Source organism: Canis lupus, chromosome 3 (genome assembly GCF_011100685.1).
Source record: "Canis lupus familiaris isolate Mischka breed German Shepherd chromosome 3, alternate assembly UU_Cfam_GSD_1.0, whole genome shotgun sequence".
In the NCBI taxonomy this organism is placed as follows: domain Eukaryota; kingdom Metazoa; phylum Chordata; class Mammalia; order Carnivora; family Canidae; genus Canis; species Canis lupus.
Genome location: NC_049224.1, coordinates 24147900 through 24169926, shown reverse-complemented (window position 1 = coordinate 24169926; position 22027 = coordinate 24147900). Strand labels below are relative to the sequence as shown.

The following is a 22027-nucleotide window of genomic DNA, read 5'->3' as shown; positions in this document are numbered from 1 at the left end:
ATAGGAAAATAAAATGAAAAATAAACTGAATATTTCACTAATATGGCAGATGGCATTCTTAATATAAACACACTTTCTAAGATTTTAATTGTAATACAGATTTCTTTCAAAGGGTACGGGGAAACCAAGACATTAGCATGAATCATTCTTCTTCATTTGGCTGTAATTAACCACATACTCTTTAATTATTGGAAATGTGTCTTTATGTGGTCAAGGGCTAGAGCTCAAATCTACTTGTCTCCACTCAGACCACTTCCACTCTGTGGTGGGATGTAAGGTCAAGTTATCCATAATTTGCAGAAAAGACATTGTTGGCTTTATACACTGGTATGCTTAGTGTCTTTGCTTAGTATACAAGGCATCGAGATAATACTGTCACAAAGTCAATCCTGGAAGCAAAGGGGATCTTTTGCTTCTTTACTTAATAAACGACGTAAATTGATAACCTATGTGTCAAGTATTAAATTGAGTGGTGAAACAAATGAAAGGTAAATGGAACACAAATACCCAGGTGGGCAAGGCTGAGGGAAGTGATGGGAGCACCACGGTGCTGAGAACAACAGGAGTGGAACAGACCATGCCTTGCTGTGCACACATGCTCCACTCTGAAGGGGAGCGAGGTACTGGTTCCCGCTGATGTTGTCCAATGAGAATGCAGGTTGAAAACCAGTAGGCCTTTGGACTTCTCAAAAGATACCAGAAATGCAGATTTTCATGCAAATGTCTTGTATTTTTAAATGCTTGCAATTAATTTAGATTAAAAAAATACATGAGAAAAAATAAGCATGTGGCCTCTGCATCCTCTTTTCACCTTACATGTTGGTGCTGAGGGTCTCTAACGCAGACCCGGCCAGCTCCTTATCTCTACCTGCATTTCCTCCATCTCCAGGTGTTCTCAGCTGGTCCATGATAAAAATAGCACTTTGTGCTGATGATTCCATAACTTTCTAGCAGTGTACTTTTCCCTGAGCACCAAGTAAGTACATACAACTACCTGCTGGGCATATATCGGATGCCGAAGACGCAACATGAGTCCCCCTTTCCCTGCCCAAACCTGTCCTTCCTCAATTTATTTATGCCTCAACTGTCTATTCATTTGTTTGTTTAAGGCAAAATCTAGAAGGTGTGCTTGATAATTCTCTTTCTCTTAATCTCTATATCTAATCTATCATTAAGTGTTGCCTCTCTACCTCCTTCCCGCCCCCCAATTGGTTCATCTCCGTCTATCTCTACCACCCATCTCCACTGCCAGCATCCTGGTTTGCACCACTATGATTTCTCACCTACGCTACCTCAACACCCTCCTAACGAACTCACCTTTACTTGGCACACCATAATCTAGTATTTGTAAATCATATTACATCACTCTCCTGCTCAAAACCTTTAACCATTTTTTAAATGCTTTTAGAATAAAATCTGACCTCCGTACCCTAGACGGAATATAAAGTGCTATGGTCTCGCTCCTGCCTACTCTTCCAATCATCTTAAACTACTCTCTTCACTGTGAGGCTGCAGTCCCTCCAGCTTCTTTCCAGCTTGAAAACACCATGTTTACTCCCAGAGAATTTACATTGCTCACTCTTTCTACCTGGAGAGCTCTGTCCCTGGCTTTTGATGCGACTGGTTCCTGCTTACTATTTAGATCTCAACTCACAGAACCCCTCCTGACTCCCCTCTAAAGCGATTCATCCCACAGGCCCATGGGATATATTGTCGATGAGTTCATTTGTTTTTCACTTATTTAATTACATAGGCAGACCAATATTAAATACATAGAAGAAAAGAGGCTAAAGTTTAAGAAGCTTGTTTTGAAGCAGTGTTGATCTTAATATATTGTGGGGAGTCTATAAAAATAAGATATTCTGTTTACATGAAAACAAACTCAGTGAAGTACAGTATTAACCAGCTAATCAGCGTTTTCAGTATTTTCAGCTATATAAGACCCTTTGTTAATGATTGTGTGATAAAAGACAAAGCATTGAAATAATCATCTGCAGATTTTGGAGATTTAAAGCCTGTCAGCATAATTTATGACACTTTTCAAGAGAAAGTAAGAATTACTCATAACCCACAGTACACTAGAAAACTTTAAAATTTACCTCTCTACTCTTAAAGAAAGCAAAAACAAAAACAAAAACAAAAACAAAAAAAGACCCTTGTGTGAAAATATTATTTTTTCCTAGCAACATTATTAGCCACAGATAACCATAAATCCATAGTGAAAAATATGTAACTAAGAACATAAGAAATTTACGTAATGCCTATTGTGACTTACAAAGAAGCCTACCTGTCTTTAACTGCCACATCTCTTGTTCACCTGTGCTTTCACTACCACTCAGTAACTCTGAGCCAAATACACAAACATCATTCCCAATGCTTTCTAGGAACAAGCCAAAGCAAGCACCATTACAAATAGAATCATCTAGAACTCTGGGAATCTCCTCACTTCAAGAACATGTTTTTGGAGGCCTGAGTGGCTCAATCAGTTAAGTGTCTGCCTTCGGCTCAGGTCATGATCCCGGAGTCCTGGGATTGAGTACTGCATTAGGCTCTCTGCCCCTACCATGCTCATGCGCTCGCTCGCGCATTCTCTCTCTCTCTCTCTCTCTCTCTCACACACACACACACACATACACACTCACACAAATAGGTAAACAAAAAATTTTTAAAAAGAATATGTTTTCAATGGTTTTCTTATTTTTAATTTAGAATTCCTATTAGAAACAAGACTCTATTTTTTCCACCTTCTTCACCTAATTGACACATTTGACTCTAGTAAAGGCTCCCTGTTCTAACATCCCTTGTTGATTTCTTATGTGATGGACTATGGACTTTCTGCGTTTTTATCTGTAGTGTCCCTGTCCGTTTAGAGTGGACAGTGTTTGGAAAAGATAGGGATAATTCTTGTTTAAAAGTTGTTCAATACACTTCACAGAATGATCAGTAAGTGTGTGAAAACATATTGCTCCTAAGTGAAATGCGGTAATCTGAGTGAGCACTGAAGTAACCAACTTGTGTAATTAAAACAAGATGAAAATGGCTAGTATTTATATTGACTACTTGATAATCATTTTTGAGGCACACATGTTTAGTGCTGCTACAACATACACAAACTGTTTTTGAAGAAATTTTATTGAACTTTTAGATTTCTTATGCTTTTGATGTCTTCGTTTTGAAATAAAATATTTCTGTAACTAAGATTTATCCCCCCTAGTTATTATCACCTTGCTAATCTCTTAGTTGAATATTTTTTTTAACGTCTTAGCACTTTGGTAGATTTTTCTATTCCAAAAGAGTTTCCTAACACAGTAATTTTCCACTTTATGTTTAAAAAAGGAGCCCAAGCAATAAAGAAATCTTAATCTATTTTTTTCCTTGATATCTAGTAAAGTCAGAGAAACACAGCACGTTGAAATTACTTTAACACTAAGCCATTAAGCTGTAAGTCAGTGCTTTAGCTGAGTCAACATTGGTTCTTGCAAAGTTGCAACCAGAAGGGAAGGCTTCTCTATTTAATGGATTTTCTGGGTACTTGGGAAAGTTTCCAAATAATTATTGGCTTCTTGTGTGATTTATGCATTTCAGCACCCAGAATGGAACAGAGATAGCAATGGCTGGTAGTATGAATTTGTTGTTAACCTGAAGAAATTATGAAATGTAGATTTTTATACCTGGAAATACCCTAAAATGTATTGCTTTAATATGCTTCATTAGAATAGCATAGAATCAGCATTCTAGGTTACTCAGTAACAAGTCTAGAAATATTCTTAAGATGCATTTTATGAGTTTATATATTAAGTGATAAAAAACATCAGTGAATATGGATACAAAGTTCAAAATAGTAAGAGTTTTTTAAAAATAGCTAATTACTCTTTTCTCTGTATTTCCACTACTGTTTAATAATACTTATTTTATTCCTTCTTGTCACCTTTTGTTGACCTGAAACCCTTGTTAGTAAGCTCACTGAGGAGATGATCTGTCCTTCCTCAGAAAATAACTCAGTACTTTGCATGAAAGAGGCTAATGTTTATTAAGTGACTGCCAATTTTCTCAAAAGGACACACAAATGCAGAGAAGACTAGAACAGGGCTAGCAGATACAGGTTGGTAAGAAAATATATACATATTTCTGAATCCAGATCAAATAATTTATGGAAATTATATATTAATTTATAATCATTTCATTCCTTGCCTTTTCTATTTATAACCATTGTGTATGCATGTATATGTGTTTAACTATACATGGGTGTGTGTCTAGTGTAGCAACTATGTAGTTGAAGAAGGGTACTGACATGTTTGACTTCTATCCTTAGTTTAAAGAAACTACTTTTTTGAATGCTTCTGTTTAAATAACATGACAGATAACTCTGTCTTCTCTCTGTAGCATTCCATGGTTTTCCATCAGTTATCATAGTCTGTAGTTCCATATTCATAGTAATGTCTGTCTCTCACTAGATTAAAAGCTGCATGAAGACAAAGACCATGTGTTTTGTTCATCATTCCATCCCCAGTGCCTAATGGAGTAGATGTTTGCTATGGACTGAATGTTTGTATCCCTTGAAAATTCCTATGTTGAATAGTGATCTCCATGTAACGGTTTTTAGAGGTAGAGCTGTTGGTATGTGATTACATCATGAGGGTGGAGCCCTTGTGAATGGGATTAGTGCCCTTATAAAATGGACTCAGGAGGGGTCCCTTGTTCTTTTCCATTATGTGAGTTCACAGAGAAAAGACAGCCAGCCATCTGTGAGCCAGGAAGCTAGCTCTCATCACACACCAAATCTGTCAGTGCTCTGATTCTGAACTTCTTAGCCTCCAGAACTGTGAGAAATAAATTTGTGTTGTTTATAAGCCATCCCAGTCTATGGTACTGTATTTTTAAAAATTATTTATTTATTTACTTATTCATGAGAGACCCAGAGAGAGGGAGAGAGAGAGAGAGGCAGAGACACAGACAGAGGGAGAAGCAGGCTCCACGCAGGGAGCCCGATGTGGGACTTGATCCCGGGTCTCCGGGATCACGTCCTGGGCTGAAGGCAGGCGCTAAACCGCTGAGCCACCCGGGCTGCCCTATGGTACTGTATTATAGCAGCCCAAATAAGTGTATATATGTATGGGTGTAGTATATGAGTATTTTTATGCACGTATTTATATGCCTATATATACATTTCCTTTTTGGGAGGACTCATTTATTATATTCTTATGGTGATATTCTTAGTTTGATCAAATGATAAGCCTGTGTTTAATGTATTTAGTTCTTATTATCATATTTAGCTTTATGGCCTGTCATAAACTAGTAGATTTTAGAAAGGTCATCTAATACTCATGACGCTGCTAATTTTTATAATTTTATGATTAAATTAGCTGATATTTTATAGCCAATAATTTCTAGATAGAATTATTATTAATGTATATGTTTATCTAATGCAATTGGAAAATATAATTGATATTTGTGAATTTTGCATTTGTGACAAGTAGCATTACTCTGCCTCAGAAATACAAAAATTAATTTAACTTTTCAAAATAGACTCAGAGTCCAAATGAGTTTTAAGTGGAAGAGAGAAAATTAAGCTGGAGTAACACTTATCTAGTTCTCACATGAAACTTTGGCTCTGTGGATGGTTTGCGATCATACATTATTAAATTCATTCCATCCTCTTTGATCCACTCTGCACCACCAGATCACAACTCTGCAGATATTACATAAGGAACAGGATAGCATCGCAGTGGCCAATTGTAAATCCAATACTTTGCAAAGCTCCACGCACACATTAGGAAGATTGCCGCCTCCTGCCCTGGGTAGACTCTCATGGAGCGTAAGATGCTGTGTGCAATGTGGGAGCCATGCATGCAAGACCAAATCAAATTTGCTACCAAACTCATAATCCTCTTCCTCATCTGATACCTGTCATTCCATGAACTAAAAAGACATCTCTGAGCTTTGGAAAGACTAACTAGGACTGATTAGGAAAAGTATCTGGATTTTGGTCCTGGATTTATTCAACAAACATGTATTGATTACCTACTAGGTGCCAGGTAGTGGTTTAGTTGACTGGGATACATCACACAAAAATCCCTACCTACCTTCATGGAGCTGATGGACATGTGTGGCAGAGATGGATGCAATTACATAAAAATAAGTAGACAACTAGTGCTATAGAGAAAAGGAAAGGAAGCTATGAGAGAGTTCAGGGTGCCAGAGGAGGCCCAGAATGCAGTTGACAGGGAAAGTTCATCAAGAAATTGGGAAATGATCCCAGATTTGAAGAAGGGGAGGGGATTAGCTAAGGGAAACTTCCCCTCATCCGCCATGCAACCTGGGACAAGCAAAATAAAAGCTGTGAGTCTTGATTTCCTCATTTGTACAATGAGATATTGATCTAGATGATCTACACTAGTTCTTTTAAGTTTTTAAATTCCATACACTGTGATTTAACTTATGCCAACATTAAAGAATGGAAGCAGTCATATAGTTAATGTTCATTAAGCCCACACAATGTGTCATGTGTTGCTGAATGCTGAGGATGCCACAGGATTTCAGGAATTCTCATTATGATAGTAGTAATTTGGAAGCATCTCATTACACTCATTTATTTTTCAGCCAACACATTAAGCACCTACTATGTGCCAAGCACTACTCTACAGTTGAGGTGTTCCAAAGCTCACAATGTGATGAGGCAAGGGAGGCATGTTAGCAGAAAGGAACACATGTTAACCTGGAACAGAGCAGTTGTTTGGGACACACACCAGATGGAGGGGCCAGCCTCACTGAGTGGGAGTGTCCACTTCCCGCAGGGGTTCCAGCTAGACATTATTTTTTTTTCCTCTTATTATTCTTTCAAAAAATTTAGAGTAGCTTATCTGTGTTCAGCTTAAATATTACTTAAGTTTGGAAAGCTTCAGTTTCCACAAAGAGAGTAAAAATGATCAGATGATGTTTAATACTACTGAGGAAATCTTAAATTGTGAAATTCATATAACACCTGGTACTCACCACAAGTGCCCTCCTAAATCCCCATCACCCATTTCACCCCCGCCCCCCACCAAGTCCATAAAATTAACTTCCCATGAAGGTTAGGAGGTAATAACCATGATAATAGCAACTATTATCTATTGGGAGTTTATTGTGTGCCAGGCTCAGTACCAGACATTTTCCATGTATTATCTAATTTAATTCTCAAAGCTCTATAGAATCTGTGATTATGGCCAGTTTTCTAGATGTGGTAACTGAGACTTGAAGAGATTAAGTAAATTGTCCAAGGTCTAAAGCCAGTAGGGCTAAAACTCTTGAACTTGTCATCGGAAGACCTTTCTTGAACATCAGGTTATAGAAAGTGCTGGCTCTCTGACCTGGATTAGGTTAAGCACTTACATCTTCAGTGTAACTGTAGCTACTTTGCTTTTCACATTTGTTAATGGGCAAGTGGTCATAACATTTCTCAGCTGTCTTAAGACTTGTATTTTTAAAAGTATATTCATCATTCTGAACTTCTATTGAAAGTAATTGAAGTAATTGAAAGTCTACACAGAGAGTTTTTGGACCTAATCCAAATATTTTTAAAATTGTGCTTCTGTGTGATTTGGTATCCCACACAAAATTCTTCCTAATGATCTCAAGTTTCAAAGGATTTTGAAGTTGTTTAGGCATCTTATGAAATGAGGAATATGGTCCATTAGTTAAGAGTGTTATGGAGAAGGCATTAACAAAAGCTATTTCTTCCCATAGAATTGAGGAAATTACCCTCCCTTTCATTGAGGACAGTATATGATATACAAATGAATATCTTGACTATGCATTTTCAGCAGACTTCATGGAAAGTGGAATTTGCTTTCTCATGTAACCAAACTGATTCAACAAAAAAAATTAAAGGGAATGAATTGTGCAATTTTATTTAAAGCTGTGTTTCTCCCCATGGGAAGTTGGGAGAGTTTCCATCCTGAGAAAATACCTTTCACTGGAGACACTTTGCACGGGGGTCTGCACTTGCTATTTTTTTTCCATGGTAATCTGACTTTTTTTTTTTAAACCCACATTGTTTTTTGGTGCCTATATCTCTATGGAAGCTTGGAAGCTTCCACAACAAAACTGGGAGGAAACCTTCAGAAAAATAACTAGGTAACTCTTATGCATGAGACTCAAGTATGTATTAAAGCATTGAGTGTCTTTACCATGGCAGCCAAGGAGAATTCAAGGATGATGTGCATTATTCCTCTGGTATCATTTAGGCCTGGAGAACTTAGAGTGCAGAAATAGAAATTTAATGAAAAATGGGAGACAGAAAAGGTGTTTTGGTAGTAACACGAATTTTGAACAATTTTTTTATTGCTGAGAGAAGCTCATACTGCTCATCAGTCCAATTTAGGAATTTGAGATTTAGATTACTAATTTAATCTTCTGACGAAAATTAATATACAATTTTATGAGGATTTCAGCTCCTTTAAATTCCTTCCAGGCCGAGTTTGATAAATAACAGTTTTAAATGTGAGAAAATAATATAGTATTTCAGTAAGTAGTAAAGATTATATCTGCTTTAATGATTATCTACTATGCACTATGGTTCATTTTTCTGTTGTAAAAGACAACTGAAAGTATGGCAGACCCCTTGGAAGTGTTTCTCTGAATGACTGAAGAATTTGAAAGCTCAATCTGAATACAATCATAAAGAAAAAAGAAAACTTTTTATTGAATAAAAATAACGATAATGGATATTTAGAACAATTTTCAAATAAATTCCAACCTGAAATTATTGGACAGAGCATTATAATCCTGTCCCAAATCACATTTCAGTATCAACTTCCCCAAGCAAGGGCCTTGTAGTTTTATTACTTGAAAGCTGTGAGTAACTTTCTAAGAATATGGATTTACAATTAAAATGAAGTGGACTATCACGTCACTTAAAAAAAAAATTGGGTAGTGTATGCACATGACCTGGATGATTCTGATCACTTGTGTCAGAAATTCCTTTGCACTAAATCTCAGCAGAGTATATAGGGTTGGAAAGGCTGGAGCAACAGAAGTTCTCCTCACTGAGAGAACTTGAGCCTGACTGATAGACTCCCCAGGATTATTTTAAAAACAGTATTTTCATACTCTGGGTCCAATTTAGACTAAATGCTTTGTACATAGTTAATAATGTAACAGGAATTTAATAATTACTTGAAACCACAGCTAAAATTCATTTTACATAGGATTTAAAACTACTATTGTTAATGACTAGATATTACTATTTTGGCTGAATGGAGTTCTGTGATTGCATGTGAAAAGATGTTATCCCTCATCAAGAAATCTTTCTGTGTAAATGCTGTAGTCTTTGGGAGACAGCGCTGAGTCTACTATACACATTTAAAGAAACAGCTGAGTCAGCAACTTGCATAGTAAAATTTATGATTATATAATTCCTTTTCACAGTCCAACATTGGAAAACATAAAGCTGTGGGAAGCAAAGAGAACTGAAACAGAGATGTCTAAAATAGCCAGACATTGTCAAATTCAGAATTCTGTTTGTGTAGACTTAATATATGCAGGAAAATACTTCTAGCCAGACTTACACTATCATTTGACCTTCATAAACCATACTTTCCAACAGTGGATGCAGTTTTCTGAGTCTATGCTTTTGACCTTGAAGATGTAACTTAATGTTTTACATCTCATGGCAAACTTATAATGCCTCTGGTCCCTGGACTGAGTTCATCTAAAATTAATATCATCATATGTTTAAGCCATTAAAGTCTATAATTCTTATTTTAATTATTCAGCATTCAAGGGCAAAGAGAGATGCTACAGCTCCTTTAAAACTCTCTTTTTCTTATTGCATAAGTCTCTTAGCTTTCTTAATGCAGGATGTCCCTCATCTGAAGCTGGGACTGAGGAAACAGCTGCATTGTACTGCAGCCTCAAATCTTCCACAGCTCTCAGGCTTAGGATTCAGCTGAGCTGAAAAGAAATATGCAGGAGCAATATATTGGTCTATGGGAACTAAAGCTTTACCAGAGGAGATTGTCTTAAGGTGAGTTACTCTCTCCTGAACCTTAGCTTGTCCGACTTTCATTTTCACATTGTTTTTCCTAATGATTAGTCTAACAGAATGACCTTATATCATGAAGTTTTACTTCCTATGCCTCTCCCCTTTCGCTTGCATTTAAATGAACTTTATGCCCTCCATCCTACTTCGAAGATAGCAACTGTCCTAAAAAGCCTTGAACAATGCCAATCACCCCCCTGCAGTTGGACATTCTTAAGCCATTCCGCTTTAATTGTCCTCAATTCTTAACTCTACCCGATGCAATAGCATTCAAAAGCCAGAGAGCATGTTCACCAATTAACAGAAAGGAAAAGAAAAAGTCAATGCAGCAGAGCTAAAATTCAGAAACACCAACCAAAGCATCCCAACTCCAAGTAACTTGAAATTAATTTGACTTTCATAAAAGAAACTGGGGTTTCTTACCTTGGATGTGAATAACTCTGTCATAATTTAGAGTATAGTTGTCGGAATGATGATCAGCCCAGCAGATTGAAATCAGCACCAGAAGAAGTAGACTCTTCATCTTTATAACCCAGAGAATCTTCTTCACTGTGAGAGCATCACATACAAAGAGGCTTGTGAGATTTGGAACCCTTTGGAGTGTTGCACTGCACTACTTATTACCGCCTTATCATCATAGAATGGGTCTGTAAAAATATTTAACCCAATCTGTTCAGAAAGTTACTGTAGTAGCTGTCTTTGGGAGCTGATGACTGCAGCTTTGAACAATTCCAGTTTCCCTCATGTAGCCAGAGTCCAAATAGTGTTTAACTCTATCTTTGCAGAATTGTAAATCCAGAAATTCACATCAGTATAGTTTTGATATAAAGAGTTACGGTTAGTTACAAAAAGATGTGGCAATGATATCAAAAGACTTTACAAATATTTAAATCCCTGAATTTGAAGTATTATTTAACAAAGCAACAATTTGATATATCTGTATATGAGGAACACCCGGTCTCCTTAGGAACTGAATCTTAAACCAGGGCAAATGAAGAATATTCACAATGAAAGTTGACATCATCATTCAGTTTACATGTGGCTTCCTAAGCAAGTTAGATTTGCTTGTTCTGGATAAAAAAGAAGACAAAAAAAAAAAAAAATCCTGGCTAAGCCAAAGCAGCACATTTATTTACAGATTCACTTACCATCTTAAACACTGCTTGGGTCAATGGTGAATAGTTGAAAATTGTGGACAAACTGGGTTAGAGTTGTGCCTGCTACCACTGCAGTCATCCTGATTGATTTTTCATTCATTTCTACCTAAAATGCTGACGCACCAACTTGGAGTACCAGGTAGGGGCTCTGCAGTCAGCAGAGAGACAGCTGCAAGGGACGTCCCTGCAGCCTCCTCGGCCGGTTAGGCCGACAAAGAGCTGAACTGGACAGGAAAGCACAGCTCTGGTCCTAAGTGAGAGAGGCAGAGCCATCACCTGGCTGGCCGTCCTTGCAAGACCAATTTGATAAAAGGGGACACTCTTCCCCCCCCCAACTTTGTCATCTGAAGGACTGAAAAGTGACTCTAGTGATGCGAACCTTAGGACCTTGGCAGTACCTGCCAGGCAAGCATTTCAGGGTAGCTTCTCTGTTTTAATGTGAAAGCTGAGGCACATATTAACAAGGGCTTTCTTTTTCTCCCATGCACAGAGCAACCTTAACAACACTTGGCTATTTTTAAAACTGAAATTGCACAGTACTGGCTCCTCACACTAATTTGTTTTTTCCAGGAAAGCCTGACTCCCTGGAATACTTATTAAAGAGCCCCGAGTCTGTTCCTGGAGGTGCTTGCGGGCCAGCCTTGACTCCCGAGCCTGATGAGGACAGGAGTCACGGGCATCCCTCGCCTCTCCTGGGACAGAGCCGCCTCCCCGTTCTCCCTCCCAGAGCTTGGCATCGCTGGGATGCCTGTGGCTTCAATCTTTCTTGTTAGTGTTACTCCTTTTCCTTCTCTTCCTTATGTCACAGAAAGACGGTAGATGAGCAAATTAAGAAACTTAGTTTTCCAGGAAGCTGAGAGGGTCACCTTCAAAATTCTACTTGATTTGCTAATCCTATTCTCTGAAGTGCACTTGCTTGTTCCTCTGAGGGTTTGGGGGGGAAATGTTGATTTTTTTTTTAAAAACTACTGACTTTTGTCCATAAAACTATTACTAACAAATATTACCAGTTTTCAGCCCAGAATTGCACTGTGGGTAAATAAACATGACAGAGGTGATCTTTTGGGATTTGGAATGTAATTGAAGCAATTAGATACACAAACGTAAAACAATGGGCAAACCAGCTCAAGAGGTACGGTGGGCTCTCTGCTTGCCCCAGGAATCAAAGGAGAGGGAAATGTGGGAGAGACTGTGAAGAAAGCATGCAATTTCAGCACTGAAAGAAAGGAAGAATTCTAAGAGATCAGATGACCAGAGGTGGAGAATTTGCTATATTAATTTTGCCATTTGTGTGGTCATTTACAGCATAATTTATAAACACACTTGCACATATGCCCACTGTGAGAATTGTACATCCTACCCCTACAGTCATCCTGATTTTTATTCACTTTTACCTAAAATATATTACGCACAAATTTAGATATCTCCTTTAATTCCATACCACGGTATTAAAAATCCTATCAGTAAGTGTTCATCCCATTGAATTAACATAGTAACGTCCAAGGATTCAGTTTTTTTTAAAGATTTTTAAAATTTATTTATTTTTTATAAATTTATTTTTTTTGGTGTTCAATTTGCCAACATATAGAATAACACCCAGTGCTCATCCCATCAAGTGCCCACCTCAGTGTCCGTCACCCAGTCACCCCCAACCCCTGCCCACCTCCCCTTCCACCACCCCTAGTTCATTTCCCAGAGTTAGGAGTCTCTCATGTTCTGTCTCCCTTTCTGATATTTCCCACTCATTTTTTCTCCTTTCCCCTTTATTCCCTTTCACTATTTTTTATATTCCCCAAATGAATGAGACCATATAATGTTTGTCTTTCTCTGATTGACTTATTTCACTCAGCATAATACCCTCCAGTTCCATCCATGTCGAAGCAAATGGTGGGTATTTGTCGTTTCTAATGGCCGAGGAATATTCCATTGTATACATAGACCACAGCTTCTTTATCCATTCATCTTTCGATGGACACCGAGGCTCCTTCCACAGTTTGGCTATTGTGGACATTGCTGCTGGAAACATTGGGGTGCAGGTGTCCTGGCGTTTCATTGCATCTGTATCTTTGGGGTAAATCCCCAACAGTGCAATTGCTGGGTCGTAGGGTAGCTCTATTTTTAACTCTTTGAGGAACCTCCACACAGTTTTCCAGAGTGGCTGCACCAGTTCACATTAATTCATGAGAAAGGCAGAGACAGGCTGAGGGAGAAGCAGGCTCCCTGTGGGGAGCCCGATGTGGGACTTATCCCAGGACCCCGGGATCACAACCAGAGCCCAAGGCAGAGGCTCAACCACTGAGCTACCAGGTGCCCGCCAAGGACTCAGTTTTTAAATGCAAATATCTCCAGTGGGGTAGGGAAATAAATAATAATACTAACAGCAATTCCTTTTTTATTATTATTATTATTTTTTTTTTTACTTATTTATGATAGTCACAGAGACAGAGACAGAGAGGCAGAGACATAGGCAGAGGGAGAAGCAGGCTCCATGCACCGGGAGCCCGATGTGGGATTCGATCCCGGGTCTCCAGGATCGCGCCCTGGGCCAAAGGCAGGCGCCAAACCACTGCGCCACCCAGGGATCCCAATTCCTTTTAACTGAATGTCTACTCTTTGTCAAGTGCTGTGCTAAGCATGTGCCTACAATGGCACATGCTTCTTGAGACCATGAGGCCAAAAACTTCCATTTTTTCTGCTATAGGTACCTTGCTGCAGGTCACCTATCTAGTGAGCAGTAAATGCTTTCAAGCAAAAGCAACGTCTACTTTAATTTGCACTTATTTTTCTGAAAGTGAAATTTAATTTGTTCTTTGTTTACTTGCCTTGTTTATTTAGACTAAATTTGAACCTACTCTGATCTTAAAACCTTAACTTGTGTCATATGTAAATATATACACTTTTTTCCCCCAAGACTTACACGTGAGAATTCAGATGGCACTTTCTTACCATGACTGTGTCCTGCCTCATTTCTACTTATGTACTATACCATCTAGTGCCATGAACACTGCCTTGGTGGCTCACGTGTGCATGCTCACGCACACGCGCACACACACACACACACACACACTCTCCATCATCGTCATCATCATCATCATCCTCAATTTAAAAATGATATTGCACACTTCCAGTGATTTGTGATTAGAACAGAGGAGCACATCAGGGAATAGTTTCAAGCACCCCACACTGGCATCAATGCGGTCCAGGTAGGAGAGGGTGGGACTTCTCTTTGTGACCTTGGCAGCATAACAACTGTCTTACCCAAAGAGGTGGAATTAGGAACACAAACTTCCAAGGACTCCGTCTTCAGGTGTTTAAGCAAACAGCAATACCACAGGAGGTGCCACACCCGGATGGAGGTCCCTGAGGACAAAGGGATGGGCCCTGGGCCAGAGGTGTGCTGGTTGGTCCTCAGTGAATGATGCTTCAGGCATAGCAGGGGGTCACATGAGTGAGTGAATTGAATCCTGCTTATTTGCATTTTGTAACAGCATTTTCTCTGGGTAACCAGCTACCTTAGGTAAAAAATTTTAGTTTTTGATATGAGTAAAATTTGGGAAATGTGGGGGACTTTAATGTGACCAGTGATTATCAGCTTTCAACAAGCACACAGTTCAACTGCAATGCACACATGGGTGATCTTTTTTTACAGCCTAGAAGCCTTGCTGTGTTATGCCACAGCCAGCTTCTAGAGGAGCTTGTGTTGAAATGTCCTTGTTCTTGGACAAAGACCTATGACAGGACTGTAATATTACAGTTCTGCTGTGGTGATAATTAAACCATGATTCAGAAGCAAGATACAGTTTGATACAGTGAAAGTATCAAATAGTTGTAAAAGTCTAATAGTTGGATAGAAATAAAGATACACTGATCCCAAGAATCTAATACCAAAGTGGCCAATTGTTATTCCTTAAACACCTACTATGTTGAATCTAATACCAAAGTGGCCAATTGCTATTCCTTAAACACCTACTATGTTGAGTGTTAGAATGGTAGCTACATTTGTGAGCATGAGGTGATGTATAGACTTGTCAAATCCCAACACTGTACACCTGAAGCTAATGTGACACTGTCAACCAGAATTTTAAAAAATAATAAAAAAATAAAATTACTGTATTAGATAGTGGAAAATGAGCCAACTGGAAGGCACTGCATGCTGTTTTCTGTGCCTTGAGAGCTATGCCACGTATTTCCTGAACAACTACTGCGTGCAAGGCACTGCCCTTGGAGCTTCACACATTTAATTACTATTTCTCGAAACAACCCATTGAAGCAGTATGCTATTATACACATTTCACAGTTCCAGAAGCAGAGTCAGAGTGGTGGAGTCCCAAGCATGCAAAGCAAGGTGCCGGGAACCTGGACGATCTGATCCCAGAGTTTGCAGCCGCTGTCACCATCTATGGGGTCCCGTGGGCCCTGAGGAATGCCATCGGCTGTCCTAGCTGGTTCCCTCAAGTCTCTTACAGTTCACACTAGTTGGAATGCTGTCTCTCATCCCCTCCTCACTGGGTTACAAGAGTAGCGCTTATCACAGCCCTCGTGGCACAAGACACGTCTGATTCCAATGTCTCAAAGTCTTTCCTCACTGTGTGCCCAGGACCCAGGACTTCCCTGTGCCAAGAGGAAGAATGAATGGAAAACTGGACCCAGGAGATACAACTACAAACATGAAAGCAACCAAGACCGAGGAGAGTTTAGCACTTTTAAGACTTCCATGTACCATTATATGGAAGATGGTAAGAGTTCATTTTTTCCCTCTGTGGACCACATAATGAAATAAAGCAGGTTTCAATTTAACACTTGAAATTTAGTTTAAAAAATTATAAGGACCAATGTAAAGGTTGCTAAAGACTGAATTTCGATCCCATTTAACAGAATTACTTTGAAATAGACAATTTTTTCCTCGTTGGTGTCTTTTGTGTCTGATGTAGTTATAGGCAGAAGAGGGTTCATGATCAGTGTTTCTTAAAAATTGGCCATCAGTGCAGTGAAATGAAAACAAAAATACAAAAGAAAGGAAGGAAAGAAGAGGGACTGCAGATGTGTACTTCTTCATTAGATTACATGAATACATTTTTAAAATTTGGGTATCTTTGAAATAACTTTTTAAAAATCTTTTCTTTTTAAATCTTTTTTGCTGTTAGAATGGCCTTTATTTCATGGAATTAAAAATTGTAGGTTTCTCAAATTGTATATTTTTTCATGTTTAGCGATTTAAAAAAAAATGACAACCTTATGCTGGCTTCTCAGTTGCTTTGCTGTTGTCGGTTGGCTTTGTTTACTGCTTTGACTCTCTAGGTATGTGCAATCCAGAAGCCAGAACTCTGACCCAAATGATAGCTAAAGAATTCAGACTAACAGTGCATTTGCATTGTTAGTTTGTGGAGGGACAATTGCTTCTTTACCTAAACCCCAGGATTTATTGCACACCATGGGGTAATGCAGAACTGATTAGAATATACTCAGCGCTCAAGAGAGAAGTAACTGGAAACTGGAAAAAAATCTTTGTTCAATGATACAACTCCCCTCCGGGAGTGAGTCTATATAAACTTCAAATGAAAGAGTATTTTTCCCTATCATCTTGCATTGTTCTATGAAAGCACAAGTGCCTGAAGAAGCTAAAGAGCATTTATGATGCTCTGAATTAGAGGGTTGGCCATGGTCCCTTTCTAGTCTGGTCAAGGGCAATCTATTGCTTCCTAGGATCCTCATGACTCTCAGAATAAGCTGCATCTTAAAATTTATGAGTTATTTCTTTTTCTTTTCTTTCTCTGTATTTTGAAATCACCTACTTCCTTTCCATTTTTCCTCTATATTGTCCGTCATTGTTTTATCTTTTTTCATTTTTCTTCTCTCTATTTCTCCATTCATTGTGTACGGATCTTACCCAACCTCTATATTCTTCTCTCCACTATTCTCTTCTTCCTATACTCTTATTATATTTATCACATTATTTGACATCTGACACAATCATATGATTTATCATCCAAACCAGGGCATGGAGTGAAGAGGAGAGCTATTTCTAGCTAGATGGAGAGCCAGTGGCATGTACATTGGAGCTCTCCTAGGAAGATGGGGAGATGCAGTGTGAGTGTAAAGGAGGAAAGGGAGAACTTAGTGTTAGTCCTGGCTCTACTACTTTCCAGTTGTGTGACCTTGACAGAGTCATTCAGCTGCTTTTGGGTCAAGTTTTTTTAGCCATCAGTTGGAATAGTCAATGACAAATGTCAATGCCCTTATGCACATTAGTTCATTAGTTCTTATTGTTATTATGTAATTTTTTCTTACTAGAGAGTTCAGGCCCTCCATTCCACTTATATTACATTTTAGGACCGTCCTCAGCAAATAAATATATGGATTCTTAAAGGGATAATATCAGTAATGCCTGTTTAAATAGCAGTTCAATTTGGCTGGTTATTGGCCAGTTATTCTTTGCCAGCTCTCTCTTAGAGAATATTGATGGAGTTTGGGGCAAACTCAGCACCCCTTCACTTAATCAGAGTGCCTTTACTTAAGCTGGTCACTAACCCATCTGAGTCTGCTTTAAATAATTCTTGAGCTAAGAGTTAGACTTCCCCCAAACCAGTTTTATGAAAGGGTTCTGCAGTGGTTTTGTTTATGGGTTTTCCAAAACAAACTGAAAAAAAAAAAAATAAAGGCATACATGGATAAAATTACAAATTGTATTTGGTATTTACAGTGTTCAATTCTGTAAGCTTTTGTTGAATACGTAGGGTAGGGGTGGGGGAAGCAGTGCATACACGTATTAATAAGTCTAGGGATATTTTCTTGTTTCCAAGGAACTAACAGTCTGGCATTGCTAGATGAATAAATGAATGAAGCACATACAGCAGGATTCTGACCCTTCCGGGTTATAAACTACATTAAACCCTAACCTTAAAGTGATGCTTAAAAGTTGTGAACATTTCACTCAAAATTTGTTTGCATACAATATCTTCCCTTGGCATTGTGTTCGTTAGCCCAGCTTATACTTAGGTTGGACGTGGATTTCTACGTATAATAAAGAGAGCATTACATATTTATTTTACATCTTATTTGACTCATTTTTCTATTATGAAAAAAGTAAGCAGAGTAAAGAAGGTCTCTCCAATTTTGTGGTGTGTCCTCTTTAGCCAGGAATCTCCTTAAATGAGATAAAACCACTGGACAGGTAGTTATCAAAATTCACTCGCATGAAAGGAAGGAAAGAATGTAAGTTACAACTCTAGTAAAAGGAAACTTCCTTGTCATTGTGTGTTCTTAGTGACTTGTGCATGTTTAGCCACATCATACAGGTGGGATGGCATGTGTACACGGACACACCAAGTCATTCTGACATTACATGCTTAAAAATGTCTGTTTCCCTGTGCGTTTACATGGGCAGTCAGTAACACTCTCCTTTCTGGCCGCTCAGAGGAAATCACAGACTTGCTCTCCATATATTCTGATATTCTAATTCTAACTCTAAAGGATAATTCAAAATTTGTTGGAGAAAAAAACTGGTACAATATGTGGACAAGAAGTCTTGTGGTTTCAAGGTTCTAGAGTGTGGTAGAAATTACTACAAGAGCTTTGGCATATTTCCGCTAGCTCTGTGTGCATACTATCTGCAGGGCTTCTCACCATCTACTCAAAAGCTTTTCAGTTACATGAGATTGCTAGGTTTTCAGGGCTGGGCGGGAACATTTTTTCTATAATTAATAGTTTGTTTTTTAACCAAATAGTTGTTAGTAGAGGAAGTCAATAAATGCAGTTAATGTATTACAAAAATACATTTTGATGAGGACAGTGATATTTAAAGAAAATCACCTCTTCCTTTCTATTTATCTTTGGAGACTGTATCCTACCTTTGCTATCCTGGAAACCATAATTTTACCATAGGACATTAAAAATTAGACTATAATCGATACGAATATTATATTGCTGTGCTCTTAAAAGTACATCCTTCGTGGAATACAGAAGAAAACATGCATTTTTCTATCATTACACATAAAGAAAATGGTCAAAAAATAAAATCACATTATGAAAAGGTTTTAAAAGATAATTAAATCTGTCAGAATAGGAATTAACATTGCTGACAATTTCAAGGAGTCTCAGAGTTTCTTTATAGTTTTAATATGCTAAATACCACCACAGCATGTTGGTTATAATAATGATTGGATTATGGGACTAATAAGTCCACATGCTAGAGGTAATTTTGACTAAAATAAAAATTTTACTAAAATTTTCTTTGTTTATGGCCTGGAGTAATTTCCCTCCAAACCAACATTAAAGCACGTACATATGTTAGCATATTTCTGGAAAATTTTTTTTTCTCTAAAAAGTGAATAAGCATACTCTAAAGACTACTCTTGCTAGGCATACTTGTGCAAGAAAGGCCTTATTTTAGAATTCATTCTTCTTTGATTCTGTGATCAAAAATCTCAGTAGTGGCAATAACAAAGCATATTTTGAATAATATAAAATTAAACTTCAAAATGCTTTTCTTAATGTATAAAATCAAAAGATTTATTGTCATTATCAGTAATAGTAAATAATTTCTGGACACTGAGTAAGGAATTTGGCACTAAATTAAGAACTCTGCAGAGGTAGACATAGTCCGTAGTGAATTACATTTCGTATAGAACTTAAGTACAGGTATTTAAAAGAGAATAAAGGCCTCTTTTAACCAGAAATGTATAGTAACAAAGTTTTTCTGAAACACATAAAAGAATGAATATATATATTCATATATATATATGAATATTAAGAGCTTAGATTGTTACTTCATTCTTTCCTTACAAATAACAAATCCAAAAACAGACAATAGCAAAAAAGCAAAACAACTTCCATTTTTTATTACTCATTGCCATCATTTTAAAATCATGGAAAATAACTCCCTTCCTTATATCTTAATGTGCATATATGAATAAAATTGACAAGTGAGAGGACTGCTTTTAAATGTGGGTTACATAAGGATGAGTTTATAATCAAGCTCCCATGGATTCAACTAAATGAATGCAAACCTCTAAAGGCCTTATACTTTATAACAAAAGTATGGGTTTTTTAAAAAAGATTTTATTTATTTATTCACAAGAGACAGAGAGAGAGAGAGAGAGAGAGAGAGAGAGAGAGAGAGAGAGAGGCAGAGAGGCAGAGACACAGGCAGAGGGAGAAGCAGGCTCCCCACAAGGAACCCAATGCAAGACTTGATCCCAGACCCGGGGATCACATCCTGAGCCAAAGGCAGATGCTCAACCACTGAGCTGCCCAGGTGTCCCATATAACAAAAGTTTTTAAATAAAATATTTACAAGTAGGGTTTCTATGGGTAGAAAATTGATCATAACATCACTTTTAATTTAACTGTTTTCGAAAACTTTTCTCATTGAGCTAGCAAAACAGTATTCTAAAACTCCATTTACAATTTTAGCATTTCTTAAAAAGTTCAAAATTTCAACAGCTCTCAGGCAAACATTATATCAACACTGGATCTAAACACACAACTGCAAATCATCTACAAGACAGCTTTAATGGCATCACAGACTCAGCAGCAACAAACTTTCTACATAATGCAAAATCTAACTCTAAACTCACCACTATACCCCCCATGTAATTCTAAACTAGTTGATAAACAATAAGAATCCGGCAACTCACATATATTTCATACGGTGATCACACTCTGAGAAGGTGTAGGAAGATTTTAAATATATGTAAATTCTGATCTGTTTATGAAATACAAGGAAGAGTTTTATGATCGATGAAAATTTACTGAGGTACCTGATTGTACTAAGTCAAGATAAAAACAAACAAACAAAAATCCATCAATGTTCGTTAGCAGCAGAAACTTCTGTTTCCTCTGGGCTTGGTGCAGTCACCACCTCTTTTGGCTGCCACTTTTAAGGTCTCTTCCAAGACCCCGAAGAAGGTTTACTATTGGTTCACATCCTACGTCAAAGCATGATCCTCATCAGAATTCAGTTCATTGACTTATGAGTAACAAAGCCTGTTCCAGCCCAAAAGGCTGTGTCTACACAGCACAAAAAGGGAGAATACAATACTCTCCAATTAACTTGGCAAATATCAACAGCTGAGCTCATTAAATTAAGTTTCCAAATTGGTTTTATGAAGGAGATACAGCCAGAGAATTCACGTTGGTAGGTTTTTAAGTTATAGTGATCTTTGAAAGTGTTTTATAAGCTTTTAAAACTAAATAACCCTCATTTACATCTCCTTTAGCTGATGAATTTGTTCATTCTGAAAACAACGGAAAACCATTTAACCAACCTTCTTTATAGGCACTGAAGCCCTGATTTACTTGGTCACTTAGAACTGACAACTGTAGACACCAAAGATTTCTACATAATTTGTCCCTTTCTCTTACAAATCACAATGTCATTTAAAACTTTAGAGATACATAAGTATCAAGCTGGTCTTTGCCTTAAAACCAAATAACTATGAGTATAAAACGTAGAAATATGGGCAGTATTCTTACAAGAAGTAGGGAAAATATGTAGCCCTAAATCTCAAAGGTTTTTCAATCCTTGAACACCATAAAATTACCACCCCCACTGTTCCCACACACTCTTCCTTTCAACCTGGCTCCAAATTCCCACCACTAGGTTATCAACTCTAAGTCCCTCAAGATCTTTTCCATTTCAAATGTGACCATGGCTTTGTGAATTTTCAAGGAGAGTGTCAAGTCCATGCTAGTGATAGCAGTTCCTGGTTGGGTCCTGTCAAAATTCAGAGGAAAAGAGCAACCATAAAAACTACCTTTTTTCTCTTCCATAATTTTCATAGAAAGCAACGGTCCTTCCATGAACATAGAAGACCCAAATTCTCATCAATGCTGAGCAAATGACAGTTGA

At 37.8% G+C, this 22027-nt stretch overlaps 1 protein-coding gene and 1 long non-coding RNA gene across 4 annotated transcripts in view; one reads left to right on the top strand and one right to left on the bottom strand.

Moving 5' to 3' along the window:
- The window catches only part of HAPLN1 (hyaluronan and proteoglycan link protein 1), a 76466-nt gene that overhangs the window by 22428 nt on the left and 32011 nt on the right, over positions 1-22027 (bottom strand). For 2 of the 3 annotated variants that reach the window (XM_038532404.1, XM_038532405.1), the window contains one exon: positions 10445-10570. In XM_038532404.1, coding sequence (XP_038388332.1) covers positions 10445-10544 — 100 coding nt within the window. In that variant the 5' untranslated portion in view covers positions 10545-10570. Of the gene's footprint in view, positions 1-10444; positions 10571-20813; positions 20992-22027 lie in introns of those variants that run through there. The other variant, XM_038532406.1, reaches the window with a different exon arrangement.
- LOC119871155 overlaps positions 1-22027 on the top strand; it is an 87055-nt gene that overhangs the window by 35324 nt on the left and 29704 nt on the right. The window contains exon 2 of the long non-coding RNA XR_005356784.1: positions 15776-15914. This is a non-coding gene — a long non-coding RNA (uncharacterized LOC119871155). The remainder of the gene's footprint in view (positions 1-15775; positions 15915-22027) is intronic.